Source organism: Somniosus microcephalus, chromosome 12 (assembly GCF_052327205.1).
Source record: "Somniosus microcephalus isolate GS21.2 chromosome 12, FLI_Smic_1.0, whole genome shotgun sequence".
Lineage (NCBI taxonomy): Eukaryota > Metazoa > Chordata > Chondrichthyes > Squaliformes > Somniosidae > Somniosus > Somniosus microcephalus.
Window position 1 is genome coordinate 108,044,763 of NC_140998.1, and position 16,083 is coordinate 108,060,845.

A 16,083-nucleotide genomic window follows, 5' to 3' on the forward strand; every position below is an offset into this window, starting at 1 on the left:
TTTTATACTCCATCCCCCTTGCAATAAAAGCCAAGATTCCATTGGCCTTCCTGATCACCTGCTGCACCTGCATACTAACTTTTTGTGTTTCATGCACCAGGACCCCCAGATCCCTTTGTACTGTAGCACTTTGCAGTTTCTCTCCATTTAGATAATAACTTGCTCTTTGATTTTTTCTGCCAAAGTGCATAACCTCACACTTTCCAACATTATATTGCATCTGCCAAATCTCTGCCCACTCACTTAGCCTGTCTATGTCCTTTTGCAGGTTTTTTATGTCCTCCTCACTCACTGCTTTCCCTCCCATCTTTGTATCGTCGGCAAACTTGGATATGTTGCACTCGGTCCCTTCCTCCAAATCGTTAATATAGATTGTAAAGAGTTGGGGTCCCAGCACTGACCCCTGCGGAACACCACTAGTTACTGATTGCCAGCCCGAGAACGAACCATTTATCCCAACTCTTTGTTTTCTGTTAGATAGCCAATCTTCCACCCATGCCAATATATTACCCCCAATCCCGTGATTTCTTATCTTGATCAGTAATCTTTTGTGTGGAACCTTGTCAAATGCCTTTTGGAAGTCCAAATACACCACATCCACTGGTTCCCCTTTATCCACCCTGTATGTTACATCCTCAAAGAATTTGAGCAAATTTGTCAAACATGACTTCCCCTTCGTAAAACCATGCTGACTCTGTCCTAATAAGTTAACTAATGGAGAAATTCAGAAACCTGACAGACAGAAATCTGATGACCTCGTGAATCCCATGGACCCCCGTTTGAAAACTGATTTTGTAAATTGACCGTACCAATTCTGCCAACTCAAAGTGGAGCAGCAAGAAGTTGCTGTGTGCTTGCACTCCATGCTGTTGAATGGTCTTATTGGAAAATGTTATGTATAAGCCCAATCAATGTAACGTGGAACATACTTTTTAAGCACTTCATAGGCATAAGCAACGTTCCCACTAAGTTGCACGGCCACGCAGCGGTTTGGAGGTCCCACACAGGCCGCTCACTGGCTTTTACATGGGAGAAACTGCACGTGCGTGAAAATTTGAATGGGCCACGCAGCCAGTTAAAGGAACTGCACACACACACAAATTACAGGGAACATTGGGCATAAGAAGGCTGCTATGTCAAAGAGGGCATGGGTTCCCATATGCAACCTCAAATATGGAGGTCTTGACCTTGCCTTTTTCCTGACCACTTGGCTCAGTGGTTGCACTTTCCTCTTTGAGTCAGAAGATTGGACTTGAGCCCCATTTGCAGGACTTGAGCACATAATCTAGGCTGACACTCTATTGCAGTACTGAGATTAGTGTTGCACTGCCAGAGGTGCTGTCTTTTGAAAGAGAAATTAAACAGAAGCCCCGCGTTCCTGTTCAGATTGATGTAAAAGATTCCATGGCACTATTTGAAGAACAACAGAAGTATTCTCCGTCTCCTGGCTAGCATTTATCCTTCAGCCAACATCACCAAAATAGATTAATTGGTCATTGATCTTTTATTGTTGTTTGTGGAACCTTGCTGTGTGCTAATTGGCTGCCATATCTGCCTGTGTAGCAGTGACTGCACTTCAAAAGTAATTAATTGGTTGTCAAGTGCATTGGGATGTCCTGAGGTCATGAAAGGTGCTTTATAAATCTAAGATTCTTTTTCTTATTTCTTTGCCTGTTCCGAGGTGACCGGAAGCCGGTCATTTCCACAGTAGTACTGAAAATTGAAGGAACACTTTCAGGCTATGCTCATGTACCTCCTCGCAGCCAGTTTCAGAACAATATTGGTAGAAACCTGGAAGCAGGTCACCAGCATTTGTCCTTTGAGCCAAATGTTACAAGGAGACTTAAGGAAGGAGGGAAAGAAGAAATTTATGAGGAAGTATAGCCCTCAAAAAATACACAAGCAGTATAATCCTTTTAAAGGTTTATTACAAAATTTTATTTTGACTAGTTTTTCAGTTCTATGGAAATGCTCCAATACTTTTCTTTTATTTTATAGGGAGCATTTCGATTCTTCCTACTGTCCTTTACCTTATCACAGGAGTCCTTAAAGAAACTGCAGTAAAGATGCTTGATGGTTGTATATCTTTAACAGTCAGTGCAGCACTGCAGGCATTGAAGGCTGTTGTCTCCTCTCCTATGGCTCGAGCAGAGAAGAGCCATGCTGCTTGGACCAGGCTTCTCCGCAGTGCTCTTGCAACAATTTTGGAATTTTGGAATCCAGGTAATAGAATTTTGAACTCCCTATGTAATAAAAGATACTTGCATAACTTACAAGAAAATTGCCGTTAATGACTGTCAACAACAACAACTTGCATGTACATAATGTCTTTAATGTATAAAAATGTCCCAAGATGCTTCACGGGAGTACAATAACAACTTGCATTTATATAGCACCTTTAATGTAGTAAAATGTCCCAAGGTATTTCACAGGAGCGTTATCAAACAAAATTTGACACCGAGCCACATAGAATATTTGCGCAGATGACCAAAAGCTTGGTTAAAAAAGTAGGTTTTAAGGAGTGTCTTAAAGGAGGAAAGAGAGATAGCGAGGCAGAGGGGCTTCGGAAGGGAATTCCAGAGCTTAGGTGCTCTGCAGCTGAAGGCACTGCCGCTAGTGGTGGAACGATTAAAATTGGGGCCAGAATTGGAGGAGCGCAGAGATCTCAGAGGGTTGTACGGATGGAAGAGGTTACAGAGATAGGGCGGGGCAAGGCCATGGCGGGATTTGAAAAAAAGTGAGACTTTTAAAATCGAAGCGTTGCTAATGTAGGTCAGCGAGCACAGGGATGACTGGTGAACGGGACTTGGTGCGAGTTAGGGTACAGGTAGCAGAGTTTTGGATGAGCTCAAGTTTATGTAGTGTGGAAGATGGGAGGCTGGCCAGGAGTGCTTTGGAATAGTAAAGTCTAGAGGTAACAAAGGCACGGTTGAGGATTTCGGCAGCAGATGAGCTGAAGTAGGATAGCAAAATACTGCGGATGTTGGAAATCCGAAATAACAACAGAAAATGCTGGAAAAAAACTCAGCAGGTCAGGCAACATCCGTGGACAGAAATTTGAGTTGACGTTTCGGGTCGAACCCTTCTTCAAAACTGGAAAGAAAAGATGGATCGGAGGCAGGGCTGCGATCGGACAAAAGAAACAAAAGAAGTAAAAAAGAGACAATGAAAGGTGTTAGAAGCTAGACGAGATGGAAATAGGCTGAGATTGGGTGTAAAGTGTACTGGCAGGGCAAGGGATAGCTGCCAGGTGTGAGAGCGAAACAAAAGGAAAAGGGGGGGGTGGGGAAAGGAGTGGAAAAATTACAAGAAAAAATGAAATAGGGGCCGAGGTTATGATCTGAAATTGTTGAACTCGATATTGAGTCCGGAAGGCTGCAGAGTGCCTAATCGGAAGATGAGGTGCTGTTCCTCGAGTTTACGTTGAGCTTCCGTGGAACAATACAAGAGGCCAAGGACGGTGAGGTCCGAGTGGGAATGGAGCGTTGAATTAAAATGACAGGCGACCGGAAGCTCGGGGTCACCCTTACGGACTGAACAGAGGTGTTCCGCAAAACGGTCACCCAATCTGCGTTTGGTCTCCCCAATGTAGAGGAGACCGCATCGTGAGCAGCGAATACAGTATACTAGATTGCGAGAAGTACAAGTAAATCGCTGTTTCACCTGGAAGGGGTGTTTGGGGCCCTGGACAGTGGGAAGGGGGGAGGTATAGGGGCAGGTGTTACATCTCCTCCGCTTGCACGGGAAGGTGCCAGGCGAAGGGGAAGGGCTGTTTGGGGTGATAGAGGAGTGGACTAGGGTGTCTCGGAGGGAGCGGTCCCTGCGGAATGCTGGGAGGGGAGGGGAAGATACGTTTGGTGGTGGGATCACTTTGGAGGTAGCGGAAATGCCGGAGGATGATCCGTTGAATGTGGAGGCTGGTGGGGTGAAAGGTGAGGACAAGGGGAACCCTATCGTGGTTCCGGGAGGGAGGGGCAGGGGTGAGGGCAGAACTGCGGGAGATAGAACTGACACGGTCGAGGGCAGTGTCAATCACGGTAGAGGGGAATCCTCGGTTGCGGAAAAAGGAAGACATGTCTGAAGCACTGGTGTGGAAGGTGGCATCGTCGGAGCAGATACGGTGGAGACGGGGAAACTGGGAGAATGGAATAGAGTCCTTGCAGGAAGCGGGGTGGGAGGAAGTGTAGTCCAGGTAGCTGTGGGAGTCAGTGGGCTTGTAGTGAATATTGGTCGATAACCTATCCCCAGAGATGGAGACGGAGAAGTCGAGGAAGGGAAGGGAAGAGTCAGAGAGTAGGGATGGAGTCAGATGATGTTACAGAGGTTGGAGTAAGCAGTTTTGGTGATGGAGCGGATATGTAGTCGGTAGCTCATCTCGGGGTCAGATATGACACCAAGGTTGTGAACAGCCTGGTTCAGCCTCGGACAGTTGCCAGGAAGAGGAATGGAGTCGGTGGCTTGGGAACAGAGTTTGTGGCGAGGACCGAAGCCAATAGCTTCGGTCTTCCCAATCCAGGAAACTTTGGTTTATCCGGAGGTTATATGTCCGGAATACTCGATCTAACGGCAAAAATCAGGAGCCGTTCTCTATATGTTTTTTTCGTTCTCATTGCTTTTTTTTCCCCAGTCAAGCACTGCAAGGTCTGTAGCTATAGCAACAGCTTCAGCTACAGACGCTTGCAGCTGCAGCCGACTGTTTTGAAGCTGTTGCTAAGCAACAGGGTTTGTTGATTCACACGGAGCTTCTCAGTTCCATATGTTTAAACATTAACTCTGGTATGTCTGGCACTTTTGATGTTACGGCACCAGCTCGGTCCCGTCAGTGCCAGATATCAGAAAGTTTCCTGTATTTAGTTGGAGGAAATTTCTGCTCATCCAGTACTAGATGTCAGAGAAACAATGTGACAAATTAGAGACAGTGGAGGGATCAAAAGAGGTGGTGCTGAGCAATCTTCTCCCTTTAACAGGCTGCGCGGCTCATTCAAAGTTTCGCGTATGCGTGAAATTTCACATTTGATAAACCGGTCCCAGGCTGCGCAGGACCGGCAGACAGCTTTGTGGCTGCGCAGCTTCGAGGGAATGTTGGTGGTGAGGTAGAGCTGGGTGTCATCAGCATACTTGTGGAACCTGTAGTCATGTTTTCGGATGATGTCGCCAAGGGGCAGCATGTCGAAGAGAAATAGGAGGTAGCCAAGGATAGATCCTTGGGGGACACCAGAGGTAATGGTACGTGCGCGGGAAGAGAAGCCATTGCACGTGATTCTCTGGCTACGACTGGATAGATAAGAATGGAACCAGGCGAGTGCAGTCCCACCCAGCTGGACAACGGAGATGGGGCGTTGAAGGAGGACGGTGTGGTCAACAGTGTCAACAGCTGCAGACAGGTTGAGAAAGACGAGGCAAGATAATTTACCACAGTCACAGTTGCACAAGATGTCACTTGTGACTTTGATTAGGGCTGTTTCAGTACTATGGCAGGAGCGGAAACCTGATTGGAGGGATTAAAACATGGAGATACATATGAGAAAATTGGATGCGAGCCAATGAAGGTGGCTAAGCAGGAGTGACCAAAGGTATGCGCAATGAGTTGGGTTTAAAGAGAGAGGGAGGTAAAAAGGCGTTTTGGATGCACTGCCACAACATGGGGCCTGAGAAACTCTAGGCATTGTTGCCCTTAGTTGGGTGCAGGAAGTGGGGGGGATGGAAATGAACCGAAGACAAGAGTCAATGGACAGAGATTAGAGGGTGGTTTAGTTTGCTGGAAAAGTTTAAGATGGAGAGGGGCGAGACCATGCAGGGATTTAAACACAAGGATGAAAAATTTAAATTTGAGATGTTGTGGGACCGGGAGCCAATGTACGTCAGCGAGGACGAGGTACTGGGCAAGGGGTACTTGGTGCTAGATAGGATACAGTCAGCAGAGTTTTCAATGGACTGAAGTTTATGGAGGATAGGATGCTGGCCTGGATAGTCAAACCTGCAGTTGACAGAAGCATGGATGGGGGATTCAGCGGCAGATGGCCTGACGTTGGGGCAGAGGTGGGTGATGTTAGAGGTGGAAGTCAGGGGTCTTTGTGATGGGCATACTCATAGAGTCATAGAGTTTTACAGCACAGAAAGAGGCCCTTCGGCCCATCGTGTCTGCGCCACCCATCTGTGGGGTCAAAAGCTCAACTAAGGCGTGGAATAGGATGTTGAGGTTGCAAACTGTCTGGATCAGCCTGAGATGGTGACTGGGATGTGGGTTGGAGTTTGTGGTGGGGGCCAAAGATGATGACTTCAGTCTTCCTGATGTTTAACTGGAGGATATTGCAACTCATTCAAGACTGGATGTCAAACAAGCAGTCTGAAGGCATAGTGGCAGTGAAGAGGATTGAAAGAGGTGGACGGACAAGTAGTGCTGGATGTCATTATTGTACGTATGTAACCTGATCCCATGTCTACGGCTGATGTTGGCCAAGTGCAGCATGTAGAAGATGAAGAGGCCAAGGATAGAACCTTGGGGGCTTTCCCATATGACACTGCCATCTTTTAAAATATTGAGGAAGGGATTTTTGACACTTGGCACTATTTTAAAAATCAACCTGTTAGTTAACTTGGTTAACATCCTTTCTGTGGCTTTCTATATCTTAATATTTTTGTTGAAAATTAGTGAGCGTCATCATTGTCATGGATATTGTTAAAGGGACCCAAGTTGCCAGGTTTACTTCATATCCTTATCACATACTTCCAATAGATATTCCCCTTTTGTATTTCCTTTTCCATCTTGTATTTTTGTCTGGTCCCTCCTTTTCCTGTTTGTACGTGTCGCAGAATGACAACAGCACCAAGTTGTCATGTAGCAACAACTTAACTGTTTCCATTTTTATTTATTTCTGTTTTTACTTGAGCACTGTTAAACTATAGTTTTTTCTGTTGCTACATTGTTGCAACTTGGAGATTTCTTTGTCTTTTGCTTGTTAGCCAGACCTTTGAGTTCTTACCTCTGCCTTCCATTCTATACTCAGGCCTCTAATTCATTGCCTCCAGCTTCCGCTATCAGGCTAGATGGCCAGTTGGTCCATGTCCGTCCAGGGAAGGAGGGAGTCAAAATCCATTAAGTGCGCATACCCTCTTTTCCTCCTTAACCCCAAAGTGGCTGTTGAACTATGCCCAGACATATTTCTTTACAATCCTTTGCTCTCTGATTTGTTGTTTTTTAATCCATTGACAGTGTGAAACAGAATATGTTTAATCCTGTGAGAGGCAGAATTTGCCCAGCTTCACTGTCACTGAAAATTCTCTCATCTTGCACATGAATAATATATTGCGTATACATAGTTGAAGGGTCTGTCTTGTGCCAAAGATTAGAAGTGTCTTCTCCCCACCCCCCACCTCCCATAAACTAAAAGGAATGAAATTCCTTGGTTGTAGGCCCCTTGTCTAAATTTTGTATGTGTTCTTGTTTTCATAGAGATGACTCAGTCAGAGCTGGATGAAGTGAGCATGCTAACTGCCATTAGTATTTTCTTGATGTCGGCAAATCCAGAAGTCACATGCGTACAGTGCCTTGAGAAAAAATGTATCAACCGGTTTAAAATAATCCTTAGTTCTAAAAATCCAGTAGTAAGTATTCTGGCAGATTTTCTTAAATTCAATGGAGATGAGAGATGTTGTCTGTATGCCATCATTTAATCTAATTCAGTTTTATAGTTGAAATCAAATAAGCATCATCAACATGCATTTTTTTCTGTCTACTTAAAATATAAATGATAATTCCCCTGATGGCACAGTTGATAAAGGCAATATGTCGTTGACCCATACAGACCAGAGGGTCCCAGGTTCAATTCCTAATTGGTGCTGAATTAGCTGATTGTTGCCAAGTTCACAACGATAAGGGAGGCCATTTGGCTTACGTAATTCGTACTACAGTAGAAACTTGCAATTTCCCCCATCATGGCATCCGACTACTTCTTGAATGACTCCAGAATTTTTGTTTCCATTAACCTACCCAAAAGATCAAAGTGGCCTGGGGGAGGGGAGCTAAAATGGTCTCCGCACTCCTGAGGTTGGGAAGGGAAAATCAGCAAGAGTTCCTGCCCCTGATTGCAATGCAGTGACCACTGAAGGAAAGTGCACATGTATAGACGTTGGGTGAGAATTACATTAGTCTTGGCTGTAATGCCCCTCACATTTCAGAAGCCTCACCGTCCAGGTTAATGCCTGAAGAGTTAACAAGATATTCCTGGAATGATACCCTGTCAAAGTAAATGTTTTCAGAAGAGATGGGGAGAAAATTTGCCAACACATTTTAATTAAGCAAGTTTTGGAATTTATCTTATTAATTTTTGGGCTCGTGCACATCTTATCTATTTAGAAAATTAAATGCTTTGTCAGAAAACTTGATGAAATGAGACTGGCAAACTCTTGCAATGGCTTAGTTATTAAAACACTGCCTGGCGCAGTTTTACACCATACAGACCAGGAAGAATAAACGTTTAGTTTCTGGTTTGTGCTGAATTAAGTGACCTCTCGTGGCGAGCTAAAAAGTGATTAAAATCAGTCTAGAGTCCCTACTTGTAACAGCTAGCCAGTGACCCCTGCTGGAAAAATGCACGTGCAGATGTCAGGTAAGGACAGAATCAGGCTTGGCTTTGATGTCCCTAATGATTTAATAGTCTGCCTACATGCATGTCTAGGCTCATATTAATGAATAGCCTCCTTGGGTTAGATGCCAGGGGACTGATTGCCCTCCAAAATAAGAGATCATCCTTATATAGGCTAACTTTTTAATGTCCTACCTTTTCAAATTTTATCAAATACAGAGAAACTTAATCAGATCTTATGATATGATGCCCTGTATTCTCTTTTGTTCACAAGAACTTGTTCTGTTTTCATCTCAGGTACTGATGCATTGCTACAAACTGCTGCAGTCAGTATTCCAGCATCCTAATAGGGCAGTGTCTACACCTTACATCCACTCCCTGACCATTTTAATTGTGGATAGGTTACGAGAAGTGGAAAAAGAGAAACCAAGCACATGTGCAGAGTTGCAGGCTGTGCAGGAAGGGATGAAGACTCTGGAGGCTTTGGTCAGCTTGGCTGATGAACAAAACCGTAAGTGTTTTTATGCAGTTAACTTTGGACTTTTATTAACAGCTGAGAATTTTCACATTTACTTTAATACAGAAGAAACTATATAGCAGAGGAAACTTAATATTTAACTCACTTTTATTTTGTCATTATCCCCGTGTTTGATAAGTTTCTTCTGCCTCTGCTGAGAGGATGAGTGCTCGAGTCCTCTGCTAATGCCCTCTTTGGCTGGCTGCTAGGAAGCATGAGATACCACCTAGACAGAATATCTTCATGCAGTTTTTCCCTCCCTTGGAAAGTTGTGTGAGAAAGGGGGAGAGGAAAAAGATGACACAGCTTTCCTACAGTGCTGCAAAGCAGCCGCTGTTCTATCCCAAAGTTTAGTTCATACTCACCCACCAGAGTTTTCTCCCCCCCACCCCCCCCCCCCCCCCTCATCCCCGTCTTCTGAAGATGGTGAGTTATGATAGTTTATGGATTCTACCGGCCTTCTGGCACCTTCCAAAGTAACCAGTCTTTATGTGTAAGCCCAAACAGTGAGTGTTGGAAGTTAATCAGAACTGAGCCTGATCCTGTCCTGACCCGACAGCAACACTTGCACATGTTCTAAAAGGGGTGGAACTTCTGGCTGATTTAATTTCTTCTCCTTAGCCCAACGTTGCTGAGGCCAAATATCAGGCTCAATCAGCATCACAGCTGTTCTTCAAAGGTAGAATAATGCATACTTTGTTTGAAATTGAATGTATAATTATACATTTAACATTTCAAGTCAGAATATAGTGAAATATTCAATAGTTACTCTTTCAGCTCTGAAATCAGTTGCCGTGTTAATTGAAATACAGAATTATCTCCCCACCCATTTGGCGATCATGTTTAAATACATTTTCCATCCAGTTATTCAACTTGATTGCTGCTGAACACATTTATACAGATTCAATTTCAATGTGAATTTGTTTCAACTGTTCCTTCATATGTTTCAGGAGTCCACTTGGTAGCTTTGCTTTTACCAATCCTGATATCTTTCCTTTTGGATGAAAATGCTCTATCATCTGCACCAAATCCAGCCAAGAGTTTACATGAGTTTGCCCTACAGAACCTGATGCGAATAGGCCCTCAGTATCCATCCATTTTTCAAAAATTGATGGGTACTTCACCAGCTATGAAAGCTAGGCTTGAAGGAGCTGTTAAAGGTAACCAGGAGAGCGTCAAAGCAAAGACAGCAGCTGGACAGTCAAAGTGTCCCGGAAAAAATTCTCCCAGCATTCAACTCAAGACCAATTTTTCAAATTTCTAAGAGCTGTGAAACAGTTTGACAACTGCTAGTAACAATAGGCCTACCAAACTAGACCAAGTGAAGGAATTTAAATTGAGGAAAAGTTCAGAAAGAAATCTTCTTATAGCATAATTTAACCAGTCAAAATAATAGTTCATCTTGTTTGAGTTTATGACAGAGGGCTAAAATTATAGAGCAGCTTCTGTGTATGGGTTAACATTTCAAAACTTGATGAACATCCCATTTTTTTTAATTAGCATTTAATTTTTAAAAAGGCATGTATGCAATTTTAAACATTTATTTTATTCTCATTTTAATTGCTAATTCACCCAAATGAAGTCTTAAAACCACTATTGTGTACTCAGTTATTATAAAGAATTGGTATGGCTTGTTAACCAGGACTTGATCTCCAAGTAAACAGATATAACTAGAGTAGTAATGTTAAAGGGAATTTTATGCAAATATGTTTTTCATTAAAAGGCTGCTCTGCTATTGCCAGAATTTACAGAAAGCCTAATATGGGCACTGTTATTAAAATAATCCACAACATACAAATTTATAACCAGCAGTTGCTAACTTCTTGTATAGACTACAAAGACAATTGCACTACAATGCTACTATTTTTTTAAATGAACAAGATTAAGTTACCCAATACTAAATCTGTTTTTAAAAAAAAAACTTACTATTAAAAAAAAACTGAGCTTTAATAAATTTATAACCATATAAATGGTTTACTGAGTATGGCTGTTGATGCCACTCAGTTGTGTTTATGCCAGTGATAACGACATTACACACTGTTGTGTATAGTATTCGTCATGCTACAGTAATCTTTATATTGAAGGTCTAATTCCAAAAACTACTTACAGAAAAGCAGTCTGCTTGCTGCCAACTGGCTAGGTCTTGTGCTTTGGCTTAACTAAAGCTCTGAAGTACTGTACTACTCGTAGATGACTTACAGGTCATGTACATAACAATTGTAAATTGTACAGAATAACTACAAATGCATTATTGCTACATCTTTCTTTTGTAATTTTACTGAAATAAAGCTAATTTCTTCATTTTGTCTGCTGTTATCTTTACTAACTTTTCCCTCCTATCTAGGTTGTTCCTCCATCATACCAGTCCACATTCCCAAACGAAAATGGGCAGCAACCTATTCTTTTCCTAGTCTACTTTTTTTTTAATCCTCTGTCAGTTTTCTGTATTTTCCTCCTTCGCTGACTTGTGAGGTATACAGTTCCACAGGCATTAGTGGCCACTCATCATGTGTGAGCTTAAATAACAAATTTTGGCAGAGTTGTTTCCCATGGGGGTCACCAGAAGTCAGATTTATACTGTCCTTTTAAGGCCCTGTGTTATCACACACTTTCCAGCAGGTATTACTGGATAGTAATCAAACATTAGAGCCCTGCTATTTATTCTCCCTATCCTAGTCCAGGAACACTGATACCAGTTGTATTCCCAATGTTATCCCAGCTTTATTAGCAAACAGCACAGACCAGATATCAAGCCTGTGACCTTCCTGGTTTGCATGGCTCTGTATCACACTGTTGTATTTACCAACGAAGCCAGTCAGCCATTTTGGCAGCCCGCAAAGGTCCTTGTGACCTTTTCACCAGGAGACGTGTATTTTTGTTTTTGCTTTCTGTCCCCCTCCTTCCTGTTTAAGGAATGTGCTTTGTTGCTGTTGAGCACCTTTCCTAGACTGTAAGCCACTGGGAACCTGCCACAATCTGGGGAATTGTGGGTCTTTAGCTCTTTTACAATTTAAAAGCACATTTTTCTGGGCCAGTCTTTCCAACATTGAAAACGCTTTTGCACCCTATAAAGTGAACAGTCTGGTTAGAAATACATATAATTGTGTGCAATTTGAGTTTGTTGAGTAAGATAACCAAATGAGACAAGTGTATTGTGGTGTTGCTTCACACAATTGTTTACTTAACAGAAGAACACTTAAGTTACATAGGATATACAGTACAGAAACGGGCCATTCGGCCCAACCAGTCTATGCTGGTGTTTATGCTCCATTCGAGCCTCCTCCCGTCTTTGTTCATCTAACTCTATCAGCATAACCCTCTATTCCCTTCTCCCTCATATGCTTATCTAATCGCCCCTTAAATGCATCTATACTATTCGCTTCAACCACTCCCTGTGGTAGTGAGTTCCACATTCTCACCACTCTCTGGGTAAAGAAGTTTCTTCTGAATTCCCTATTTAATTTTTTTGGTGACTATCTTATATTGATGGCCTCTCGTTTTGATCTTCCCCACAAGTGGAAACACTCTCTCTTTATCTACTCTATCAAAACCTTTCTTGATTTTAAAGACCTCAATTAGGTTACCCCTCAGCCTTCTCTTTTCAAGAGAAAAGAGACCCAGCCTGTTCACCCTTTCCTGATGGATGTACCCTCGCATTTCTGGAATCATCCTTGTAAATCATCTCTGCTCCCTCTCCAGTGCCTCCATTTCCTTTTTATAATAATATGGCGACCAGAATTGTACGCAGTGGTCTAACCAGGGTTTGATACAAGTTTAGCATAACTTCACTACTTTTCAATTCTATCCCTCTAGAATTAAACCCCAGAGCTTGGTTTGCTTTTTTCATAGCCTTGTTAACCTGTGTCGATACTTTGTGTTTTGTGTATTTGTACTCCTAGATCCCTTTGTTCTTCTACGCCATTTAGATTCTTATTTTCCAAGTAATATGTGACCTTTTTTTTTACCAAAATGTAATACCTCACATTTATCTGTGTTGTATTTCATTTACCAATTATATGCCCATTCTGCAAGTTTATTAATGTCGTCTTGTAATTTGTTGCAGTCCTCCTCAGTGTGGGCTTCCCCCCGCCCCCCCCCCCCCCCCGCAAACACACAAATTTGGTGACGTCCGCTGTAGTGTATGTAACTGTTCTACCTTTAAGAGAACTATTGTATGTAACCGTCCACCTTTAAGAGAACTATTTTAGGTGTGGCACTACTTTATCCTGGCTGCTGTATACTGTAATACCGACGGTGACCACACCGGTATATAAGTGCTGTGGCAGAATTTATTGGGCAGATTCGCCCTGACCTTCGAATAGTAAAGTCCTGTTTAAGTTACTCTTGTAGTCTGTGTATTACTTCGCTATACAACCCACAGACTTTACAGTGGCGACGAGTTCGATCTTACCCTGCGGCAACAATACTTCTGAAGAAGTAAACGAGCGTCGAAAAGAGGCACCCGCCCTCGTCGTTTTGCTGAGAGAAAACTCGAGTCTGCAGACCAAGAAAGGAGGAAGATTTCAAACATGAAGTCTTCCATCAGCAACAGGCACGGATTGTCCCTTCTGCCACGGTGGTGAGTGAGCCGATCAACACGAGAAGCAAGTCGGCCACGGTGACTGTGAGTAAAGGGAAAATAGAAACAAATAAACGGAGGATAAGGGCGGTGCACTCGACCACGGTCGAGGGGGAAAGGAGCCGGACAGAAGTTGGGCCCAGAGGCGCTGAGACTGGGGCAGCGTGGAGCAGAAGCCGTGGTACAAGCGGGCTGGGGAGCGTCGTGAGACGACTAGACTGCGACGGCAAAAAAGGCCGGACAAATACCGCGACCACGAGGCGCTGCGACCGGGATCGTAAGGCGCGGGAAGATATAAACATAAATAAGCCACGGAGAACGCAGCCGCAGCCGGGGAGGAAGCACCGGACTGCGAGAGGCTGGGAGGAGCGATTGGGTGAAAAAGGTCGGACAGTGACCGAGGCCACGAAGCGCTGCGACCGGGATCGTAAGGCGCGGGAAGAGATAAAATAAATAAATCGCGGAGAACTCAGCCGCAGCTGGGGAGGGAAGCACCGGACTGTGAGAGGGCTGGGAGGCGCGATTGAGAGCCGCGGGAGAGACAGAGCCCGAGCGAGAGCCGCGCGAGCGGGAGAGACAGAGCCCGAGGAAGACTGAGCGAGATCCAGCCCAGCGGCTGAAACTGTTCGCCATCAACGGGTTGTACCCAGCACTGGAGAGACAGAGCCCGAGCGAGGGAGACTGAGCGAGATCCAGCCAGCGGCAGAGACCGTTCGCCGTCAACGGGTTGTACCCAGAGCCGGTTGCCCGGCCGAGAGAAGGGAACGCGCTGAAGCCGAAGCGCAGGCTGCGAACCCCGAAAGCCAGCGGCCGTCGCCCGAGGGAAAAGCTTACCCCTCCTGCCAGGGGAAGAAAAGCGGGAACCGCCATCTTGAAAGTGGGCGGGGAAAGAAGATAACCGCGGGAAGCCGCCAGTAGGCGGAGAAAAAGACAGAAGCGGGAACCGCCATTTTGAAAGGGGCGGGGAAAGAAGATAAGCGCGGGGAAACCGCCATCTTGGAAAAAAAAAAGTTAAAGAAATATTTCGTTGTTGTTTATCAGGGAGGTGAAGATGCCTAAGCATGGTAACATCAACGATTTCGATTCCGAGGTAGAAGATTGGGCCACGTATGTAGAACGCATTGAGATATATTGTGAGGCCAATAAAATAGAGGATGATGATAAAGCTATAACCTTGCTAAACTCGATGGGGGCGAAGACATACGGACTATTGAAGCATCTTCTAGCACCAGTTAAACCGGCGGATCAAACCTTCGATAATATTGTTGCTGTTCTGAAGGATCACTTGAACCCCACACCGCTGATGTTGGCGGAACGATTCAAATTTTATGCGAGAACGCAACGGAAAGAGGAAAGCAACGCGGAATACTTGGTCGAACTGCGTAGGCTAGCGAAATACTGCCAGTTTGGAGGAAATCTGACAGAGGCATTGCGAGACAAGTTCGTGTGCGGGTTGTCGAAGGAAGGAACGCAAAAGCGACTGCTCGAAGAGAACGACCTTACACTGGATAGGGCTGTCCTTATTGCAGCATCACACGAAGCCGCAGCGAAAGGAACTGCGGAAATGCAGCTGAAGGCAGCGGTCCTCAGTGTGGATCAAATTACTTCGGGTGCAACGCAATGTTATCGTTGTGGGAAGACAACACACGACCAGAACCAATGCTGGTTTAAAAACCAGGACTGTAGGAAATGTGGCAAACTGGGTCACATAGCCAAAGTATGCCGGTCAGGGAAGAAGACCAACAACCAAAAAAAAAAGCCATCACAGGAAAAGTACAACAAAGTACACAAGGTGGTTGAGAAGAGTTCAGATGAACAGAATTCGGATTCAGACCCAAGCGGCCAGGAACTGGGTAGTCTGAGAGTTCATAATGTGAGTAAGGAAGCTGACCTACAAACTATCTAGGTCATGCTAAAAATAGCCGGAGTCCAAGTGAGAATGGAATTGGACACAGGATCAGCCCTATCAGTCATAAATCGAAGGGATTACAACCGGCTATTCTCACATATACCCTTGAGAGATACCAAGTTCGTATTGCAGACATACACGGGGCATAAAGTATACCCCATGGGAAAGATAAGAGTCAAGGTGAGAGACAGGGGCAAAGAACACCCCGGAATGGACTTATACGTACTACCTGAGGGAGGACCACCACTTCTAGGACGGGAGTGGATCAAGAAAATAGACATGGAATGGCACTACCTCAAAGCAATAACGAGTGAGGACTCGGGGCAGACAATCAGCTCAGACTCTGAAACGGATGACGATAAGACCAGCCCAAGCATGAAAGACAAGTCTAAAATGAACTTGCTGACTAAGGTTGGTAGAACGAATGTGGGCATAAAGGTTTATGCTCCAGAGGAGAACAAAGTTTCAGAACAGAATTCCTCTGAACAACAAC

At 44.3% G+C, this 16,083-nt stretch overlaps 1 protein-coding gene across 3 annotated transcripts in view; it reads left to right on the forward strand.

Annotated features, from left to right (window-relative positions):
• The window catches only part of heatr5a (HEAT repeat containing 5a), a 122,931-nt gene extending 111,528 nt beyond the window's left edge, over positions 1–11,403 (forward strand). For all 3 annotated transcript variants that reach the window (XM_086003399.1, XM_086003400.1, XM_086003401.1), the window contains 4 exons: positions 1,999–2,223; positions 7,454–7,605; positions 8,883–9,096; positions 10,053–11,403. In XM_086003399.1, the coding sequence (XP_085859525.1) occupies positions 1,999–2,223; positions 7,454–7,605; positions 8,883–9,096; positions 10,053–10,366 (905 nt within the window). In that variant the 3' untranslated portion in view covers positions 10,367–11,403. The remainder of the gene's footprint in view (positions 1–1,998; positions 2,224–7,453; positions 7,606–8,882; positions 9,097–10,052) is intronic.
• Positions 11,404–16,083: the final 4,680 nt, after the last annotated feature.